The sequence below is a fragment of the Cynocephalus volans genome, chromosome 2 (assembly GCF_027409185.1).
Source record: "Cynocephalus volans isolate mCynVol1 chromosome 2, mCynVol1.pri, whole genome shotgun sequence".
Classification (NCBI taxonomy): Eukaryota; Metazoa; Chordata; class Mammalia; order Dermoptera; family Cynocephalidae; genus Cynocephalus; species Cynocephalus volans.
In genome coordinates this window covers 32389558-32402622 of record NC_084461.1, presented here as the reverse complement: position 1 = coordinate 32402622, position 13065 = coordinate 32389558, and the positions used below count along the sequence as shown (strand labels likewise).

The 13065-nt window shown below is 37.0% G+C and overlaps 1 protein-coding gene across 1 annotated transcript in view; it reads right to left on the bottom strand.

The window, feature by feature from the left end:
- SPEF2 (sperm flagellar 2) overlaps positions 1-13065 on the bottom strand; it is a 191094-nt gene that overhangs the window by 110555 nt on the left and 67474 nt on the right. The window contains exons 13-16 of the mRNA XM_063087801.1: positions 12497-12572; positions 11071-11132; positions 8892-8995; positions 5127-5383 (exon numbers count right to left, since the gene is read on the bottom strand). Coding sequence (XP_062943871.1) covers positions 5127-5383; positions 8892-8995; positions 11071-11132; positions 12497-12572 — 499 coding nt within the window. The remainder of the gene's footprint in view (positions 1-5126; positions 5384-8891; positions 8996-11070; positions 11133-12496; positions 12573-13065) is intronic.

Here is a 13065-nt window from a genome sequence, read left to right as displayed (position 1 = left end):
AGAATAGACATAAACTAATATACCACAAGAAACAAAAAACAAAGAGTCTTAACAGCTCCGATTGAGTTCTATTCTAGATTAATGGTACAAAGTCCAGAATATTCATAAGCTTAGAATAAATGAAACTCGTAAAGAGGAAATAAAGCCTTGAACTAGATTAAAAGGAATTAGAATTACTCAATGCAAGAGAACATTGAAGAGTGAATCAATAGCTTTCAAGAAAATGAAGGACCCTCACAGCATATAGTGATCAGTCATGATAGGACAAGATGAAATGGATTTAGAATACAGAATAATGTTTTTAGGTTATTTATAAAACCTGAACATTACTTACATCAGCATGAGTGATTGAAGAAAACTGTGGGAGCTCTTCTCAGGAGATGCTATCATGTCATCTCATGGTCACTACCTCACATTTGTCCAGGATGTGGATTAGCATTCCTCTCTCTCCAAACCCCTGCCAGGCATTGGCCCCTTTCCCTTCTCTCCAATTCTAGCACTCACTACCACAGCCACTGGATTTTGAGGTCATCCTGAAGGGCTCTAGCTTTGCAATCCTAAAGACCTATACCCCTACCACAAACTCTCATCTTTCCAGCACTCCCATGTACCTGATACGTTTCTTCAACATCATTCAGTCCATAAATTCCTACATCCTTTTATCCAAATTTACCAGTATTTTCCTGGCTTCACTTTACTTTCTTGCAAATGTATAGCACATGGTTGAACACTTCAAATTCTCTCTCCTACCTAACAACTTCAATTTCTGTGTTTTGCTACAACAGCAGAATGATACTCATTGATCTTCTCCAAGACTTACAGTTGTAGATATCTTTGAAGAAAAATAAACATCCTTGTATTCTTACTAATTCCCTGGCTCAAAAATCAGCTGAGTTCTTTCACATAATGCACCCCTTCCTAAGATAGAGAGAAAGAAAGAAAACTGAAAGAGTAACACATACCCTGTCACTATGGCTCTTTCTTTTCGCTCAGAGATAAGCTTATTGCAAGTTATCCTTACTCATGCTGTGGGCCATTCCTCTCTGCCCTGCCCTGGCTGGACTGATGCTCAGCCTTTACAACCTACCTGGCTTTGGATGGACTGTTTCCCTACAATATTGTTCTTCAGGCTTCTCCAGGGGCCCCAAGCATTGCAGGACAAAATGTTGCACCTGACCCTAGTGAGTAGGCTCCTACACTTCAGCTCAGGCTCCTACTGTTCAGGACTCCAGGACAGCACCTTTGTCTTGAAAATATTTCCTCCTTTTGCTTATGAGATACTTCTCCCTGGATTTCTTCACCTCTGTTTAGTTGCTGTTTCTAAACACTTTTTCCTTTGTTCTCTCCATTAAATTCTGATGTTTTCTCAGGTGTTATTCTAGATCTTTTTTTTAATGCATTCTTCTTCCTAAATGATTTCCCTCACCTTAAAATTTTTAACATTAGTGCACACTTCCCTGCTGGCATCTAGATCCATTTGTAGAACTGTTCTTTGAGTATCTTAGCTTACATGTCCCACAGGCACTTCAAAGCTCAACATATTCCTAAAGAAACTTTATGTGTTTCTTTCTATATTATCTTAGTGAATGGTATCACTATTAAAAAAGTGTTGCAAGTCAGAAACTCGAAGTCATCTCATTCTCCCTGTGCTGCATCTCCCATGAGATGACTAAGTTTTGCAGTTTACCCACGAAATACCACTTGATCTGACTGTTCCTCCCTTGCCTCTTGCTGCTGTTTTAATGTATTAGTTACTCTTTAAATGGTAGTAATTTTCTACTTCATTTGTTTCCAATATCACTCTCCTCCTACTCATCCTCCACACTGCAGCCAGAATGATCATTATAAAAAGCATATCTAATTGCATTCAGTTTAGATTTCATATTATTCAATGGCTTCACACAGCTTCAAGTATAAAGTCTGAACACTTTAGCTTAGTGCCAGGATCTTGTTCTGGCCTCTGCCTACTCTCCAGGCTTATTTCTGCCATTCCTTCATCCCTTGCTGAGGGGATGAACCTCTCAGCCCTACTGAGGTTCTTGTGCTTCTCTAGACGAACAATGCATGCTCACCTGCCAAGCTTTCCAGGTGCCTTTCTCTCTACTTTGCTCTGTTTTTTGACCAACCTTTTCCCATGCTGGGCACACCTATTAGGGCACATAACAAACTACATTATGATAATTAGCTTACTTTTCTTTCTCCTGACACTACTCTGTGAAATAATAGAGGATGGGAACTTACCTTTCACTTCTGTGTCATCAGTGCCTGTCACATTACCAATATTAAGTAAATATTTGCTAGTGGTGCCATTTTAGCTGCTATCGCTCTATATCAGTGTTGTCCAATAGAACTTCCTGAGATGGTGGAAACAATCTATATCAGTGCTGTCAATATGGTAGTCACTAGCCACATGTGTACAAGAAAAGTGGCCAGTGATTAAGGAACTGAGATTTTTATTTATTAATTGTAATTAATTTAAATAGTCACAGGTGGCCAGTGGCTATCATGTTGGACAGCACAACCCTATATCGTAAGCCCTTAGTTTATTATCCACAGTTTTCACTAAATTCTTTGAAGGCAGAATCCATTTCCCCTTTATTGCTCTATCACTAGTGCCTAGCACTGTGTCTGGTACTTAGGAAGCATGCAACACATATTAAATGTATGTGTGAAAAATGAACAAAATATTTTAGAAGAATAGAGTTTCATTTGTCTTAAATAGTTTAGGTGCAGTCCTGCTTTAGATGAGGAAGTAAATTGGCAAAATAATCTTTTAAAAGCTATTCAGATTTTATATTCTAAGAAGCAACAATTTTAAGATATGAAAAAATAACACTTTTTAAAAAAATTAAAATACTTGAATTGAAAGCTGCAGATTGATTTTCAAAACTGTGGACCTGCTTAGTATACTGTTTTAACCCAAACAAGTTAAAATATAAGTAATTATTTCATACTAGTTTTCCTTGTTTAGATGGCTTTTTAGTCCAGGATTTGGTTCAATTCATTTCAAACTTAGAAATGTTACATTAATACTAGAAATATACGATATAAAGGAAAAATCACATTGTGCTTTAAGGCTAATTTCTGAGAGTAGAGTAATAAGATTAGTTATGCATATATGAACATAAAATTTGACAAAGGAGAAATTCTCCCTGGAGTAGTAAAGAGCATTTTCAAGCCTATTTATAAGTCAGGGCTCTAAAATTAGGAAATCAAACTATTTAGATGCTAACATCAGCTTTAACAAACTTGCCAGAATCATTCATCATGTAATTTTTATAGAAAATTGAAAGAACTCAAAGTGGATTGAGTTGGATTTCTTGAACAATTCTTGCCAATTGATTTCCTTTCATTTTTGAAACACACAACAATACGCTTTCTATGGAGCCCCAAGAGGGTGAGAAAACCTTCTGAGGCCCTTGTAGGTTATAATAAGCTTTCAGGGATCCTCTCACTCACAGGTCTGTGTGTGCACTTTATAACAATTTATCACATATACTTTCATGTCAGATTGATGCTGATGTTCAGGATGCCACCAGATAGCCATGTATCGGCAGTATTTTAAGACAATTCACAGCTATCCCCTGAACAGGAATGGAAAGTTATCCGAACAAGAAGACTCATCACTACTGTTAGCATGGCTCCTACTCCCTTCTACAAAGAGAAGGAAATTCTCCCTTTTGTGATGAGATAGAAAGCATCCAGTTTAAACTACTGGGCTCAACAATTGAAGTAATATCTAATGTTTTTGTCATTTTATTTAAGTAAACAGTAAAAGGGAGATCTCAAAATTATACAAACTCAAAATAAGAATGAATGTGACCTTGGACAAATCAAGCACTCAAGCTTTAAATTTTTATCTAAGTAAAGGCATTGGCCTCTTCTAGCTCTGAGTGTTGTATTAGTAGTAACAGCACTAATACAAGAATAATAATTGTTATCATTAATTAAAGAGTAGTACATAAAAATGCTAAAATCAAGGCTCTCAAACAAATGTAAAGTGAACATGTGTCAAAGATATCGTATAACTCTTCAATTAATGAGAAAACCAGTAAGATGTCACAACAAGTTGAAATGAGAATCTGATAATAGACACATTTACAAGTAATCAGGAATGCAGAAATAGATGTTAATAGATGAAAAACTGGTTACTATCTGTAGAGTAATGGCATATTTGGAATCATCTTTTTGACACTGTAGAAATTAATTATGCCCCAAACGAACAAAATTCATCTGTTTTTCTAAGCATAAGGATCATTTGCATTACTATCAATTTCTTACAACTTACAAAGTCATAGAAGAGCCAAGTGAAAGCCACTGAAAAGCCAATGAAAAGCACAGACCCCCTATAGAATCAGATATCTCAAAGGGTCCAACAGAAAATACTCAGTCTTCTATTGAAAGTATATCCAGTAATCTTTTGTTCATTTCAAAGTTTTCCACATTTTTTCCTAGTGTATTTGCTACACGCTTGTCATCATGTGCCAGATTCTGTCCTAAGTGTTTAACTCTTATCTCATGTAATACCCTTAACTATGCAATGGGCTATTCTACCACATAGGTTGTGGAACTGAGGTTTAGCAATAAAGTAACTTTTCCAACCTCAAATACCTCATAAGTGGGAAAGCCAAGGTTCAAAACTACGTTTTTACCCATAAATACCTAATTTGTGAAATAAAGTAATATTCTCAATTCAAGAATGAAAAATAGCTAAATAAACAGAAGGATGTTGCCAGATCCTTGCTTACAGCACAGATGTGGTTTATAACCATCACTATGGTGACCCACCAACACGTACTACTAGGTAGCCACAAAGAGCTCCTCCATGCATGCAAGTCTCAAAAAGGCACCTCTGCCAGGGGAACCACCAAGATGATGAAAAGGTTCACTGAGATGCTTGCAGTTGGCCTAGAATTCTCCACTAGTTCTAGGCTTGGCCTGCAGTGCTGAATGCTAGAGCCAGAGGCAAGTGTGCTCAGCTGGATTATTCTTTGAAAGGCTGAAATGGATTCTCTCTTACTCATAATTGTAACTGGGTATGTTCGCTGGTTCAGTCAAAGAAAAAACAAAACAAAGAATTTTGATGGTAAAAAAAAAGAAGGTGAAAAAAAAAGGGTTCAGCTTACCTATGATGTCATTCATGCGACTCAGTGAGCAAGCATCTGAAATATCTAATAATATGACAAAATCAAATGCAGAAGAGGGAAGAGGTACTTCTTTGGAAATCGTAGGATCAACAGCTAGTGTGGGTATTTGTGTTTTCCTTCCCTCTGTTTCTATGAGGTTTCTGTTGTAGCCTGTGAGAGCTTCCTCCAGAAGCTGTGCTTGGTTTAACGTCATTGGAAAACCATCGAGGACCCAGCCTTGATTCACAGGTATCTCGCTAAATTGAGACAGGAAAACCCATTAACATTTTGATAGACACACATACTTTAGAAATAATAATGCAATGAATCTTGCCACTATCTTTCTTTCAATTCCACAATAACCTCCTACTGCATGAATTTCATTACTTTATAAGCTAAAATATTAATTCTGATGTGTCACAATTACTCTCTTGCTTAAAATCCTTCTGTGGGTAACTGTTACCCTCTGAATCTATCCCAGAGGACTTAACATGGTATTTAAAAGGAACCAGCCACAACTTATTTCTCTACAACGTCTTACCTCTCACAGTTTTGAACCATTTACTTCAAACAAACTCATCCCCTCACTGTTATGTATGAATTGCATTTTCTAGCTTGTGTTCGTAGGCTAGTCTTCCTTTGCACTTCAGTTTCCTCATCTGTACCATGGGGTAACATAACATACCTCACAGGGCGGTTGTGAGGATAAACTGAAATGATGCATTTAAACCCCACCCCGAGCTTAGCACATACTGGATATTTGTACTGCTGACCCAGAGAGCTCTTGCAGCATCTCCCAACCCTGCATGGAGCCACAACAGCATGATCTGAACTCCTCTGACTCTCGTTTACTTCATCAAGCAAGTGGTCATTGTATTTCTCGACTTAGAAAAATTCAAGTGAGTCTTTTTAATCTTCTTTATAAGTTGCTTAAGGATAAGGACTGTTTCTTGGGTTTTTGCACTCAGCACAGTGTCCTCTTTAGAGAATGGGTGTTCCCCATTATTAGTTTTGTTTGCAATTGGAAAACTGTGAAAAGGGCATACACTTCAACATTGTCCTTCTAAAACCTTAAATTATGCAAAATTGAGATTTTGGCCCTTCTATTAAAAGGTATGATTTAATTTTATTCTCTCTTAGGACTCCTATTAAACTCTAGAATCCCCTTTCCAAAGGTTTCTAAGTCTGCTTGTGCCTATGTGTGATCCTTTTGACAGTGTGGGAAGGAAGGAGGGGGGAAAACTGAAGTTCAGAGAGATTTCATTATTTGTTCAAAGTCACAAAACTGCAAAGGACCCCAAATCCAGTGATCATTCCATGGTGTCAAGCTGCCTTCAGATCACTGCCTCTATTTTCTTCATGATTATTAAGAGTAGGAAAAGACTGTAATTTGCTTTTATAACTTGTCCAGAGCTTGGGGAAGCATTCTGCATAGAATAGATTTGTTAATTCATCAGCCTAAGATGGCGAAGAGAATCTCCTTGAGTACCAGCTCTGGGTAACTCCATCCCCCTCCCAGTCTCAGGAGCCATTTCAGAGGGAGGAGGAGGTTAGGGCCACACATGTTCAGCTGTGCAGTGAGGACACCAGACAACTGGAGTCAGAAAACCTGAACTTGGGCTCAGGTATTCCCCTAACCAGATACCTAACTAAACCAACATGTGCCTCCCTTTTCTCATTGGAAAAGGATAGATTTGGTCTAGATCAGAGGATTTCAAGCTGGTGACAGGCTTCTGGAGGTGCCTGAGGGGCAGGGGCATGGTGGTGGTGGTGGGAGGGTAATGGAGCTATGACAGTGGGGTGCAGATGCTCCTGCTCCACTGAAACCAAAGTGAAGAGCTGCATTATATCTGATGCTTTTCATATACAGTTTTCTTTGAATAAAGAATCCTATCACTGAAACATGCTTTATGCCAGCTCTGAGAAATGTTACGATAAGAGGCCCCTTCCAGCTCCAAGGACAGGAGCGCTACGGTCCGATTTCCAGATCCATCATAACTGAGAGGCAACTTAAATCTTTTACGTAGTCCTTTTATTTTCTTTTAATAGGAATCATTTAAAATTTTATTAAAAACAAAACACTAATAAACTGAAGCACTTAGGAAGGTATAAATGAAGTGACAAAATATTTATGAGATGTCAATTCCACCTGAAATCTAAAATCATTGCAATTCTGTATAACTCAATAGGCAAATTGTAAAATTCACATGGAAGAGGGAAAATATCTAGAAATAGCCAAAACAATTTTGAAGAAAATAAAGAGGAGATGGGGGTAGGAAGACTCATCCTACCAGGTATCAAGATTTTTATAGTTTTAAGAATTAAAACAATGTGGTATTGATGTAATGACAATCTGCCAAAACAATGGGACAGAATATTTAAACCAGAAACAAATCCAAAGAAACTTTGATCAATCCCTAATATAAAATTAAGTTAATATCGATATTGGTTCATAATTGTAACAAATGCACCACACTAATGTAACATGTTAATAACAGAAGAAACTGCACACGTGGGTGGGGGAGGGTAGGAAATATCTGTGCTTTTTGCTCAATTTCTCTGTAACACTAAAACTGCTATAAAATTTTTTTAAATTCAAAAATAAATTTTAAAAAATGTTTAAACCAATAAAACATAAGAAAATATCATTATTGATGCAGAGAAGAATTTCTAGAAGTAGAAAAGAATATGTCTGTGAATATCTCATATATATGCAATAATATACCTATACACCTATTCCTTTACATTCCACACCAGTTGAAAACACTAAGGGGGAGTCCACTCTGGATGTGTAGAAAAACTTCTCTAAAACCCTCCTTTCTGGGCCGGCCCTGTGGTGCACTCGGGAGAGTGCAGCGCTTGGGAGCGCAGCGGGAACCTGGCCAGTGCGCTCACTGGCTGAGCGCAGTGCGGGCGACACTAAGCCAAGGGTTGCGATCCCCTTACCGGTCACAAAAAGACAAAAAAAAAACACCTCCTTTCCCATCTCTCTCAGTCCTGATGTTCCCCACATGCCACAACTACCCAGTTCTATTTCCTCACCCGCTCTAAGCTCTCCAAAACTCTTTCACAGAAGCCTTTTTCAGCTCTTTTTTCCCTCCTGCTCAGTTTAATCTCTTTATTGTAAGGATCAACTGATCCTCGATGGCTTCTTTGAATTTCTATCTTTTCTGTATTACAAAGGAGAGTGGAGGGTATTTCTTCCTCCTTAGAAAGGAGGACAGGAGAGATTACAAAACTTTAGCCTATTTTGATTTTTGTCTTTATCCTCTACTATGTGTCCTCCCTGTGCTATGCACAGAAGTTCCTGCACCTTCTACTCTCTCCCTGCCTTCCTGCCCCAGCATTGCTCAGCCTTTGCATCACTGGGCTTGGCTCCCTCAGCACTCTTCCTGATACACAAAATGAGGAAATGCAGTGGCCTGTGACCAACCACATAGTCAGGGTTTCTTCCCTTCATAATCTGTCCCTTATCTTTTCCGATTATCTGATTCCTTGAATTCCCTACAGCTAATAATAGAACCTGGCCTATATTTCTATCTGAATGAAAGAAGTCAAGGTTGGTAAATGGAAGGTAGTGAAATATAGGCATGTAAATCATAAAATATATCTATCTTTGCTTTACTGGATGTTTTCTTATGTAGATGAGTAATATTTATTAGATATTAAAAACAAAAAATTCTATGTTTTCATATATTCTTCATACACCTTTGTGTGATATAGAATATATTAAACAGATCAAAGAAAGAAAAATGTGATACATACTTAATTGCATTTACCATGATGTTAACTAGCAACGTGTCAGGAATGCTCTTTCCTTTCTTGAGCAACTGTTCTGATTTTGCACCAAGCTGAGCACGCACAGTGAACTATGAAAATAAACAATAAATGGTAGAATACGGCTAAAAGTCAAATTTCTTTTTTTTTACTTCTATTTATTTATTTTATGTCTCCATATACATTGCAGTTGATTTTCATGCCCCTTTACCCGTTCCTCTCCACCCCCACCCCTCCCCCCATATCATATCTGTTCACTTGTAAAAGTCAAATTTCAAATGTTTGTAGAGCCATGCTCTCTGATGAAGACACTAACCACTTGGCACAATTCTGGAGTCAGGGAAGAATTTAAGGAAAATTTGTATGCAGATTTTGAGGTTCCCTCCCTTCCAAGATCTTCCTCTGTAATTTTCAGCTGCTCTGGCATCCCCTCTGATACCTTAAATCAGAAAAATTGAGGCTTCTGCTTGAGCTCCAGTTACTCATGCCATGCAGACTGGGATTTGCCCTCTGGGGAAAACCTGTGTAACCATGGCTCTTGCCCAGTGAAGTTCTCTGCTTTCAGTGGTCAAATTCTATGTATTTTGTGCCTATTCGGGGTGTGTGGGGGGGTTGCTTGTTTACTGCTTTGCCTTTTTGCTATCTTCTTTTGGCTCTCAAATAATTAGCTTCTATATTTTATCCAGCATTTATGATTATTATCTATTGGATGGTTAGTTCAATGTAAGCTACTCGATATCACTAGAACAGAAACTTCCCTAAGTCTATTCTTTACTCAGCCACCGGAGTGAGTATTTAGGTCAAATGATATTATATCTCTACTCAAAACCCTGCAAAAACTCTCCGTTTTCCTCCAAATGTCTTCATAATTGCCTATACAGCCCTGACTGACTTGATTCTCCTGCCTCTTGCTCCTGTCTGTAACCTCATCCTGCCCTGCTGGCCAGGCACCTTCCTGCCTCATGACTGTCATCTAGCATCCAGCCATCCTTGCTGCCTGGAAGGCATCCAGACCCAGTTGGCTGATTCTCTCACCTCTGGCAAACTGCTTAAATCTCACTTTCTCAGGGAGGTCTACACCATTTAGTATAGCAACCTTCCTTTTTCTCCTGCCCACATGGCCTGTGTTCCTGATCACCCTTGATCTACTCTACTTTTTATTTTTTGATGGCACTATTACCATCTAATGTGTCATACAATTCATTTATTTATGTGTTTACGGTTTATTATCTGTCTCTCTCTACTGTAGTGTGAACTCCATAAGGGTAGGGAACTCTTTTGTTCACTGATATATCCAAGTTATTAAAACAGTACAGAGAACAAAGTATGCTCTTTGACTTGAATTCAGTATGGAATTCGTGGGATTTGCAAATCAATAAATGTAAATATAAAAATATATGTAGCCTTTCTGGTAATTCATATTTCAAATGCACAGAGTAAAAGTTATAAGTCCCCCTTTATTGCTTTTTCTAAATCCATTCCCCATCCCCCCAACATTGGTCAGCATGTTTATAGTTTGGTTTACATCCTTCCAAAAGTTTAAGCAGTTTTGAATTCCAAAATATTATAAAATTGCTTTCCATGATGAAACACATAATAAATATAATCAAATATAATAAAAATAAAGTAAATAAAATTCCACTTGATTAACACGGTCATTCTATTTGATGACAAAAAATTGCTTCCATATACAGTAAAGCAATATTATTTATGGAAACATTAATTTCCATTAGGAGCAATACTAAGCGAACTATTATAAATATTTTTTCAGAGATTAATAAAAAATTCTATAGAGTCACCAACAAGGCTAAGGAGAAATTCTGGAAACATTCTTTAAAGGTAAAGAGGGCATGATAAGAAATAAAATTCATAAATTAAATAAAAATAAAGAAAAACAAAAATAAATTTGGCATGTCTAAAATTTAAAAAGTACATGTTTACTTTCTTACCTGGCAAAACTGAATAGTAATTTCCACTGGTTTATATACAAAGAATATTAAGAACATAAAGAATGTTAACTCAGATTAGCTAATATTTACCATTAAATTTACTTTAAAACCAAAGAGGAGCACATTGCAATTTCATAGCATTTGAAGACACACCAAAAGCCCATGAATTATGACACATTTTAATATACTAGTAGGCAAAATTAGATTATAATACTTACTTTGGAGAAATTATCACTTGATTTGACTTCTTTGTCATTTGGTGTGCTATTCATATTAGTACCTAACAACAGGAAAAGTGGTAAGAACAAATTTTCAGTGTTTACAACTAACAGCCATGTCAGTATTTGACCCTCTGTAGTTCTGGACATAAAGGTTATTGGATCCAGCTATGCATGAGATACTCAGAGGAAGAAAGTAATAGAATCATGACAGCATGGCTTTTACCTTCATTCCACACCATTACGGTCCTGGCCACTGTGTGGCTTGGTGTTTCCACTTCCTTCCTTCCTGTATGGCCTAAGCTCATGTAACAAGATCATTAAAAATACTTTAATACAGTTTGGGTTCTCTTTTCGAAAGATAAGCCAAGTAAAGACGAGCCAAGTTTCTCAAGAAACAGTGTTAAAATGTTAATTCGTTACATTTTTATTTTCCTGGATTATCAAGTTACAGATAATAAATTTGTCTTAAAAGCAAACAACTCTAGAAGTCAGAGAGGTTTCTAGTTAAATTCTATGGGAAAAAAATAAGTTTTCAGAGTTTGTTTACAAATTAATTATTTATATAATAAAACATGTTAATACTTATAAAATTTAAAAAATCAATTAAAATGATTTCTTACAAAATAAATAACTGGAATAAGAGACAGATAATGTCCTTTAAAAAAATGGGAAACCAACAGCTGTGGAAGAGTTGCTTACTCACAGCAAATCTGTGTATTGCTCACTTATGATGGCAATAATGACAACAACAAAGGAGGATCTGATCTGACTTTTATGCTAGAATATGAGGAAACTATTTAATATGGCAAAGCCTTCACTAGCACAAATAGAAAAGATATTTAATACTTGAAATGGTTTTTCTTCAATGGTTGTACAAAGGACCTGAAGGACTAGGGCCCAGATCCCAGGGGAGATAATCTTTTTGTTAGGTTTGGGTATCTTGGTTCTATTGGCTTTGTCCAAGGTTGAAAATAAACTGAGTTTTATCAAAAGAACCACTTGCTCATGTACGTTGAAGAGACCAGACCCTGTGGCCTTCCTCAGCACCGTGAACAAGGCAGCAACACACAGACAGCCCCAATAGGACTGACACACACACTCGCATAGGTGAGAAGAAACTATAAAATACTCTCTCCAGGGTGAGGATGATTTATCTTAGCTGTATTCCTAACAGGAAAACTGCGCAACGGTTTGAAGGAGGAGGGTGAAAAGATTCCCTTGTAATTTTCAACTCGTATCCCTAGTTTCAAGCAAGGATTATCTTGCTCTGTCTGTCAAACGACCATACAGACGACTGTGCAAACACCCCTTGTCTCCTGCTTTTTTCCCTACACGCATGTTCGTGCTCACATATATGTGCTCTTACTGTTTGTCTGTCTCTTTAATGTAAATGATGGATGATTTGTTTTGATATCTTACTTACTAAGCATAGCTGCACCTTCTGTTTTGAGTAATACTTTACCTGTAACTGGATCAGCTGGAAATACATTTTGCAGATCCTTTGGGGAGAAAACACACATACAGGGAGAGATTTTAACATTGTTATATTTTAATAACCTTCCTGATTCTAGTTCTATAAGTAAGGGTTTGAGAATAAATACATTATTTTATCAATAACATTAATAATATTAAAGGGGATTGAAGTCTCAGTCCTAAATGATGATTTCCAGAAACAAACAAAATTTGATAATTGCACTTTAGAAACACAGTTACCTGTGATATTATCAGCCTTTTTAATGGCCTTCAATTACTGTGTAAAACTCAGCAACTGCTATTTTGAAAATACAATGGAACCAGAGAAAAAGATAGAGCTTATGGAAAACCATCTTAAAAAGGATAATCTTGGACGTGTCAGTCATAGCCATAGGGAAATAAAGAAAAACCTGTACATTATCTATCAAACTATTAATTAAAATAGAAAGACTATCACAAAATGCAGGAAGATATAACCCCACAATGAAGCAAACTTCCCCAAGTTATTTTCAGAATTTA